Genomic DNA, 10,027 nt, shown 5'->3' on the forward strand with positions numbered 1-10,027 from the left:
GAATTAGAAAGAAGAGGGAGGAGAAGAAACAAAGTCTTTCCACTGCTGCTTTATTAAACCAGCTCTTTCCTCCACAGAGCTGTAGCAGGATGCTTTAATTCACATACACATCTGCATCCAAAGATCACAACACGAGAGAAAGTGGATACTGCCCACTGGTCTTTGCACTTCCAGGGTGTTGCCTATGATATGACCTATTTTGAAGAATAACACCACTCTTCACTTATTTGCTTAATTCAAAGAGATAACAGACTCATCATTCATCATCTCTCAGAGCAAAGCACTCATGGAAGGTTCATTATTCAGAAAGAATTTCTACTCAGTAAGTAGCCCGAATATAAAACCTACATACTGAGGATCTGCATCTCTGCTGAATAGTGATCTTTGTTGCAACACAACGATTGTACAGAGCACTGGTGTTTTCAGACCCGCTTATAAAAACTGAAGTTTTGGGGTTTGGTCTTTTAACATAAATGTAAGCCCTCAATTTTAAATCATACCATATCACAGCTCTGGGATACCACTAACAAGGTATGAAAGAGATTTATTTAAATGGCAGCCGCAATCAATTCTGGATGAGAGCAAGGAAGAAGGAAAAACTTAATAGAACAGCTCCTTGTTTCTGAAAACGAGGAAAACCTTCACTTGCACAGAAGCAGGTAACATTAGAACATTCAACAATTTCATTCAACAAAAAAGATGTGATGCAGTTAGAGTGTTTATTTTCTCCATCAATAATGAGGATTTGCTCACACCCTAGAATAATGCTAAAGCTTAACACAGCCAACTGAAATTCCTTATCATATAACCTACAAGATCTCATGTAGTGAAATATACACAGTAAGAAACTCTGAACATAAAAATGCGAAGTGATTTTCATGCTTAGTCTCAATTTAGGCAGAAAAATAAATTGGTGTTTTCCCAGCCAAGACTGCAAAGCTACAAAATTTCTCTCAAGTCCACATTTACATATATTATATATATGTATGATATATATAAGCACCAACAAAAACAACACGTAAGATCAATTACTAGTATTACAAAGAACCACTGTGAAAAGCATTATCTACAATCAGCCACAACACAATTCATCCTTGGATAAGTTATTCCATGAAATCATGTTGCAGTCTTCAATAATTGAATTACAGGTTACTGTCCTTAAGTTATAGCATCATGCTTTTCTAATCATATATTTGATACTAGTATGTTCATATGAGTTCTTCTAAGGAAAAGACCTACATATTTGTGTAGAGTTACTTGTTGTATTTCACAAACATTTAATCAAATCTATTAGGATTTCCAGTCTCTATTATCTAAACTGTACCACATGTATTAAAATAATGACATACAGTAGCCTCTCAATTCAATATGCTTATCAGCATACTAAAAAAAAGACAGCATTTGGTCTTTTGTTAGAATAAACTAACTGTGGTTCCATAACAACAAGGAAGGGAAATAACCTGAATCTGTACAAATAAAAAACAGATAATATAAATTAATCCTTAATATTTTTTCATGCTTCATAGCTGGAGTCTGACTCTGGAACTTGAACAACTATTTCAAAATAATCTCATTGCTATATAGCTAATGGTCTGGGACATACTTAAATTGATGCATAGAAATAAATGGAAATAGCAAGTCAAATGAAGAGCAGATGGTCACTCTAAACACTTCAATACCCTCCAAACCTTGTATTTCTAATGCAGAAAGAACATAACATCTAATAAAAGAATAAAAGAACCACAGTCTACATTGGAAAACAAATACTAAAAAACCCCATGTGTTTCTTAAGTGACTTAAAATACTAACCCAGCAAGACTGTACGTACAGTTAACAGCTGTCGACTTCATCCTTCTAGCAAAAAATAAAGAAATTATTTGTACTTATATTTTACTTTGCAAAGGGTCTACAAATTCAACTACACGTATGTTCTTCCTTTTCTCAACCTCCTTTCCACACCATCTGAGTTTTCAGGTCCAGTTTTGTTGTCTCATACAAAAACATCCAATTTTAAAGTGAGGAAGTTTAATCTTTGACTGAATTTTTCCACCAATCGCTACCTATGTTCCCCGAGTATCCGCCCTACAACTGGGAATGGTCAGGACAAGTGGTCAGATACATCACCTGTGCCCTGACAGACATGGCACTTGGCTAGTTAAGCTCCCTAAATGAGCTGCTGAACTAGCCATAGACCCATGGCCACAGCTGGGAAATTTAACTGAATGGGGAAGGAACAGGACTTCAGAAAACCACAGAAATTACCTAAACTGATAGGAGGGAATGGGACAGAGAACTGTGCTTGAGACACAGTCCAGAAGGAAGCAGACCTCTAGTGCTCTTTGAAGTGTCTCCCAGAAGAGATCCTCCATGGTGAACTGCTTCACAGTTTATGTAGCTGCTCTTGGTAGGCAAACTGCTTTTACAGATTGGGAAAAACAGAGTAGGGTAAAATAACCCCACAAAACTAAAAGAAATCTGTATTACTAGCACGATACCTACCGAGTTGGGTTGTTATATTAAAAGAAAATAAATAATAGTAACAACCCAACTCAGTAGGTATCGTGCTAGTAATACAGACCATACCCACAGAAAAAGTATAGAGAATTGCTTAGGGAGAAGACTGCAAAGGAGAAGGGTAAGTGGAAATGGCTGGGAATTTAAAAAACAGAAGCCCTGAACTGGGAAATGGACCTATGCTTGGAGAAGGAGAGACACTAAATGAAACCAGACTTTTGGAGAAAGTTACAGGAAAAAAAGATATTTACAGAGGCGCCACAAGTAGAAGAATGAGGAAGCACATGAAGAAAAGCATGCAGAGAGAAGCAAGAGTAGAGACATCTGTCTCCTCATAATTTCAGAAAGGATGGATTGACAATATACCTCCAAAAATACTAGTCCTCTGTTCCCTCTTCTATATGGGCTGTATTTCCAAAGTCTCTTTGCTCCTATTTCCCATCTCGTAGGATCTTTTTACATAACCATTCTTCTTCCTTTTCAGGACCACTATTATGAGCCTGAAACTACACAACAAAACCCAACATAATAGGTGTTCACTGTTGATTAAAAACCATATATATATATAGTTATTTTCTAACTATTCTGAAAGATTCTTGCTTATAGAGCATCTCCATTCAAATCCATGGGGGTCTTCAGAGTTTCTCCAGCGTTTATAATCATGTAGTTACACCTACTGCAAACAGCTGCTACCAAACTGCATTTCTGTGCTGACAAAAAGAGGCCCAGCCACACTGACTTTGCACATGATTACTTTCCTTAACATAGCTGTATTCTAGTCCATTGTAAAAAGGCTTCCAAAATAATGCATCCAACAACCTTATCTTCTCCTCATCTCTTCAGATACATAAGCTCTCCATCAGAGAATTAGTACCAGGTGCTGATACTTTTGTCTTTGCTATATACTACTGCCATCATTGTCTTTTTCCCCCTCTGGTTGTCAACTCTCTGTAGCAGTAGTCCTGTTATCCTGTCAATCTGTATTGCACTAAGAAATGGTTTTGGTTTCCGTAAATAACTAATGGAACTAACATATGCCAAAACAAAACGCTGTCCATTGTCTCCCTCTTCTACAACATAGTGTTGAAATGTCTTTTATCTGCTGTAGATTTATTTGGGATGTTTGATCAGTACACGAAGGGACTAAAATTCCCTCTTCTCTCTTAGGAACCTAGCACTGCATTTCTGAAGCACAGCTGCGGTCACACGTGCATACCCCATCTCATTCCTATTTCTCTGGGGCTGTGTATGTCCCCGATTCTATATGTGATTCTACTATGAATACTCTTCATAGCAATGCATCAATGTACATGGATAACATAATTAAAGGCTACTGCCAGAAGACAATACATTAAGTTGTAGCTACATTTACTTGATCTGAGCTGCAAGGTCATGAAAAAGCATTTCAACATGAGCTGCAGAAGCAAAAATACCCAATCCCTTCTAAAAATGGAGCTTGATCTGGTATGAAGCGGACTACAGGTGCTAGTGCCCACAGGACTTCATTGGCATAAGAGGCATTCCATTGCTGCAAATATGCTTTTAATGCTTTCCAGCAAGAATTCTAATTTTATGTTGTTGAAAGGTAGTTTCTGCATAAAGAAGGCATATTATCACTTTTGTAAGTGACAAAAACTTTAAAAATTAATACAAAGTCCTGTTCCCCATCTCATGGAATTTATCTATCTGGGTGGAAGGTAACTCCTCAATTAGGAGGCTCCAGAGAACTACTTGAACCCAAGTGTCTACATACGTATTAGTGCATTTCTCTAGAGTTAATATTCCTGAAATGCTATTAGGAAGTCACGTGTGATGTAAAAGAGACAAAAAAAATGAGTTGCAATTCTCTCCCAATATTTGTAATTTTAGCAAATAAAATATGTTAACCAGTAATTGTAAGATGGAGATGACTACTCAAGAGTTAATTTTACATTTACCTTTGATGAAAGCATAGAGGCCAGATAACAGATTTTTTATTTTCATGTTACTCCAGCAAGAAAAAAATACAACAAAAAGAAGACCAGAGATGAGAAAAGAGTAGGGAAGAATATTTACTATCCCTATCCTGAAGTGTTTCCATAGCAGCTGAAACAATTATTAAAAAAAAAATACACTAAAAAGGAAGGCAAAGAAACAATACAAAAGCTATCCATCTGAAAACAAGTCATAGATTTGAACAGTTATAGTTTTCTTGTTCATTAGTTTAATCATTAAACATCATTCTTCAAATACATCACACAGGTCTTTGCAATGACATTCATAACAGCACAGAAATTTATCAGAGCAAGCAGATTTTTAGAAAGGAGTATTTATAACAAACAACACATTGACTGCTGTAGCTTCATGTCACAGAAAATGTAATCTGTATTTGCTTTGCAGGATGAGGATTTCCAAATAGGGTAAGTTTACCATTGCTCCTTTTTATCCCACTTACATTACACAAACCCAGAAACACCTTACCTGTGTTCATTCCCCTCCTGCCTTCCTCCACCTTAGCACAGAATACTGTTTTCAGTGGCATTAAGAGAAGGGACATTAATTCCTGCTACTCTGGACACTCCCACTGAATAGCCATCTTTCATATCCTCCCTTTAAGCTTTCATAAGATACACTGAATTAAAAATCAGAGACTCCAGTTTTAGAAATGCCAACAACCATGTCTGAAAGTCAACAAAGATTTGACTTTTGGGCCTCATCTGAAAGCCATCTATAGTCCGTTCCGTTTACGTATTAAGTAGCAGGCATCATCATCGCTTCGTAAATGTCAATGATCTTTCCCTGCCTTCTTTATGTGAGAAGACAACATCACCCATAACCAGTTTGTCTTTCATTAAAGTTATGAATCCTCCAGAAAACAGAGGCTGGATCACTTTGACAGCAGTGAGCAAGTGGCCTTCCATCTACATACAGCTGAGCTACAAACCCTGAACAAGTAACAGCCTCCTATGTAAGTGAAGATGCAACATAAAAGATACTGAATAGGTTCTCAGTGGTAAAAAGACATACATGGATATCTGTGTGAGAGGAAGGAAATGATGGCTTGCAATACAAGTATTTTTCTCCTTGCATCAATTTTTATAACCAGATTTCAAATGCGCAGACATGTGACATCAGGTCAAGAGGAAGTAATGGCACCATTTATGCTTCCCTTCCCATGGGAAATCACCCCACAGCAACAGAACTGGTCAACTGCCACTCACTCCTACACAACAGATCCAACCTTAATAGCATCTCATATTCAATAACAGGGCCCTGAGGAGCTCATGGGTTTAAAAAGCCATCCAGTGCATTATCTGTTTTAGAAAGGATACTTTCAAAGTACACGATTCTTGCCTTACGAGTGAACAAAAAAAGCATCATTCATTAAGCAATCCTTGAAATTTCATGCAAGAAGCTGAGTATAGAAACCACTGTCCAGGGGTTTCTGCAGTGCTCAGAATAATTTTATGCTGACATTTGTAAAGGGACAGGTGGGTGGAAAACAAGTTTAGGGAAACCAGAGAACACCTACAAGTGAAAGCTCTGCAGGACAGCAGGCTAGGAGACGGGGTAGTCTGGGGGCAGAGGACATACAGTAAAACGAATGAAGTACACATGCCCCAGAAGGAAGTGGGCATGGAAAGGCAAATAGAGAAGAAAGGTGACAGTGGTCACAATATCACTATGCAGCCTAAAGGAGAACAAGCTAAGGAAGGATTCCTTAGAAGGGGAGGATAGATTAGAAGGGTAGATCTTCATTTCTGTTATCAGCATGAGCAGACAAGAGCATACTAGATGTGCAGTTTCCAATACAGACAGTATCTCACAAATGAAAATGTTAGCCCCAAACACAGTGACCAACTTACTGATGTAGGATTTATTTTTCCAACTCCACCATCAGCCCCCACATATAAGAAAACACTGTGGCAGAGCATGCTACATTTAGCCTGGGCAAAAGCTCCAAGGACTTAGCTTTACTTGAATGCTTAAAACAACAAAACAGGACAACAACAAAAACCTCTAAAACAGGTTTTTTTTTTCTACACATTTTTCCATCAGTCTCATCTTTTCTGTCATTCTTCCAAACAAACAGACCCTGTAGTCTTTAAAATCTAATAAACCTTTCAATGACTACTAAATGAAGCCCTAGATACCAGTCTAAAAAGTTGCAGTTTCAAGAGTATCATGTCCTAGTATCATCAAGTTCCTTTTTCCACTGGTAAGACAACCTGGGTGTAACGTTACTGGGTAGTAAAAAGAGCACATTTTACAGATGCCAGTATCTCCTGAAAAGTGCTTGCAGACACAATCAGCAGCACAGCAAAGTCCTCTGCAATTACCTCCATACTTGACATCAGCTGCTCACTGCTGATGAAGCTCACATTCCCTCCTTTTCCATAAGATTTGAGCTGAAATGGAGAGAAACCATCATACACTATTTATTTTTTAATGGAAAAGATGCTACTTGATTCATTCAGCTTAACTGGTCCTGTAACACCACTTCAGAGCATTTGAAGCACGTTCTGTTGCAGGCCATAAAATCTAGAGCTGCAAAGCTCAGAGAAACTTTACTGATGAACTGCTATAAATGGTGCAACGCCTCTTTCAGTTTTTCTGACTCTCAGTGTGGGTGTTACTTTCTGTGAAAGAAAGGGAAAAAGCATGAAGAACAGATATGTAATTCAACAGAACAGTATTTAATCCTGAAAATATTAACAGCTATTACGTGCTCCAGAGCCCTCCACCAGTCTAGATATTTCAGTGGAAAAAAAAAATACCAACTTCTTACCCCAGCTTCAGACAAATGAACTACAGCCCCCACATGTGCAGCTCACATTCTGCAAACACTGGCAGCTTAGGCTTCCTTTGGAGGTCAAATTAAAGCAAGACCAAGCAGATGCTCCCATCTACTTTCAACCCTCAAGGACTACAATGACTGCCATCACCTCATTTTCTGGTGCTTCAGAACCAAAGATCATCTTAAGCAGGCTCTACAGCAAAAGCTGAACTCTTGATAAATCAGGAGTATAACCTCAAGCAAAATATTTACTGAACTTAACTATGAAGACCTCTATAAGCAAATCCTTAGCATGCTGATAACATCCATCATGTCATTTTTAGAAAATTATTTGTGCCAGGATGTTAGAAGGACTGCAGCAAGTTATGAAGGAGATGTGATGACAGGAAACATACTAGCATCTCCAGTATCTGTAAATGCACAACCTAATCTGTAAGGTAAGAGAGGCCAGATAATTCTACAGCAAGCATCTCTAGATGGCTCTATTCACATACTTCTACATTCACTTGTAAGAGTCTTACTCCATCTTTTCAGTTTCTTTTAAACAGAAATCACAGGGTTGCCAAATCCCATGTTTTAGTAAATTGATGCCAATATACACAATTATTAATATGAAAGGCACCTAACAAGATTCAAAAAGTGCTATAAAAAAATAATCCAACTATCTCCTTTACATTACTGGAGAATAAATTAAATTGGAATTTATTAGACTGTGACGCTTCTTATTAGTAAGTTCCTCCACCTGTTTTTGCAGACCAGCCTTAATGGCTGGTGATTATTTGGGCTGGAATGGAAAGAAGACTACATGTTTTTCAATTATGATAAACTTCCATCCTATTTCACGGGAAGCGTGGTTTTCAAGAGGGACAGGAAAAGTCAGCAAGAATGGACGCGTATCAAGTGTTTAGCAGCTGTGGGGAATAAACGTCTGGCACAATGCAAACTCTTACATATTAATAATATACACCGTGCAACTTCCTGTAAGAGAAATAAGAGGATACACAACGGGCTCCGGGGATGCCAACACACCTACAAATGCGGCCCAAGTTCACTAAGCAGGCCGGCACCGGCCCTTCCTCATTCCTCCAGCAGGGCAGCAGGAGGGGGAAAGTTCAGCACCGGCACCATTCGCGCACCCGCCCGGACCGCGGACCCGGCCCCCCGCCCCCTGAGCCGCGGACTGCCCGGCCGCCCCGGAGCAGCAGGGGTCACCCAGGACAGCGGCGATGCACTCGGGCGGCCTTCCCCTCACGGTCCGGACACCTGCCCGGGACAGGGGCAGCACCCCGCAGGCCGATGGCAATGCGGCTCTTCGCCGCAGCCCCCCCCGGCCAGCCCCGCTCTCCTCCCACCGGCACGGGGGCTGGAGAGAAACAAGACACGAAGAGGCGGCGCCCCGGCCGCCCCCCGCCGCGGTGGGCGCAGCGCGGGCTCGCCTCACAGCCGGCCTCGCCCCGCTGCGCTCCCCGCCGGCGCCACAAGTGCTGCCTGCCGGGCTGGGGCCGCCGCGGCCGGCTGCGGAGGCTAAAGGCACCGCTCCTTCTCAGAGCGCTCCAGTTCCCGTCCCCTCGCCCCGGTACCCCCCAAGGCTGGCGGTGCCGCCGAGCGGGATATGCGGGCAATCCCCTCTCCCCCAGTCAGGGACGCACACAGGTAGCGCCCGCACCACAGGGGCGATCCCACCCGGAGCGGCGCTGCTGAAGGCATCGCCGCAGGGGGCTGTTTACTGGCTGCGGAGGGGGAGGAGAGCAGGTGCCCACCTCCACGCTCGCTCTGGGGAAAAGGAAGAGGGAGGCAGGCAGCTTTAGCCGGCAGGAAGCGGGGGGCGAGCGGAGCGGCGGTCATGGCGGGGCGACTGGGCGCCCACCTGGGAGCAGGTGCAGGCAGGCAGGCCAGGACGCCCGCAGAGGGAAAGACGAAACTAGCGAGGCTTGCCCGGAGAACGGCGCATGTTGTGCAGCCGGCGGGGGGCACTCGCAGGTGCCTGTCACCAGGAAGGGGGGAACGATGCGGAGGAGGGGAGAGGGGAGATGCAAGAGCCGTTCCGCAAGCTGGGGACGAGAGCGCACGTTACTCACCGGCAGCTCCACGCTGACTTCGGTCCCGTCCAGGAGAAGGACGCGGCACTGCAGCACCAGCTTATTGCCGCCGGCCGCTGGGATGTGGACGGGGGCTCCAGCGCTGTGCGCGACCCCTCCGGGGTGCGGCGAGGAGGGGAAGCCTCCCGAGCCGACGGCGGCTGCTCCCCGCAGCCCCCCGTCCCGCTCGTCCCCCTCGCCGCCGAGCCCTCCGCGCCCGGCTCCTCGCCCGTAGCGCTGCATCGACCGCCGGCCAAAGGTCCTGCGCAGGAACCGCAGCATCCTGGGGGCGCCCTGCCCGGCCGCTCACACCCCCGAGCCCGCAGCTCCGCGCCCGGCCCGCGGCGCCTCCCAGGGCAACGCAGCAGCGCCGCCCGCCGGGAGCCAGCCCGCGCCGCCCGCCGGCCGCCCCGCCCTCTGCAGCGCCGCCCGCCACCGGCACGGCAGGGCGGGACGCGCTGCGGCCCCTCCTGCCGCCGCTGAGGTGGGGGAACCCAAGCGGCGGGCAGGGGGAGCTACTGAGGCGGCAGCCGGGAGCCCACCTGTAGTGGTGGTGGTAGTAGTAGTAGTGGTGGCGGTGGGGCGGTGGCCCTTGACCCGCCGGGTCCCGGCGCCTCAGCCCCGCTCGCCGCCGGCCGCAGCACTGCAGCGCAGAGAG

At 44.2% G+C, this 10,027-nt stretch overlaps 1 protein-coding gene across 10 annotated transcripts in view; it reads right to left on the reverse strand.

Annotated features, from left to right (window-relative positions):
• Nucleotides 1-9,777, reverse strand: part of EPB41L4B (erythrocyte membrane protein band 4.1 like 4B) — a 173,114-nt gene extending 163,337 nt beyond the window's left edge. For 3 of the 10 annotated variants that reach the window (XR_009724039.1, XR_009724038.1, XM_061344299.1), the window contains exon 1: nucleotides 9,370-9,773. Coding sequence is in view for 8 of the 10 variants with exons in the window: in XM_061344299.1 (XP_061200283.1) it covers nucleotides 9,370-9,651 (282 nt within the window). In the remaining 2 variants the exon portion in view is untranslated. Of the gene's footprint in view, nucleotides 1-9,369 lie in introns of all 10 variants that reach the window. The other 7 variants (XM_061344294.1, XM_061344293.1, XM_061344296.1 and 4 more) reach the window with 5 other exon arrangements.
• Nucleotides 9,778-10,027: the final 250 nt, after the last annotated feature.

This window comes from Neopsephotus bourkii, unplaced genomic scaffold (assembly GCF_033783945.1).
Source record: "Neopsephotus bourkii isolate Nb327-2 ecotype Australia unplaced genomic scaffold, CSIRO-AGI_Nbou_v1 NB_207, whole genome shotgun sequence".
Classification (NCBI taxonomy): Eukaryota; Metazoa; Chordata; class Aves; order Psittaciformes; family Psittacidae; genus Neopsephotus; species Neopsephotus bourkii.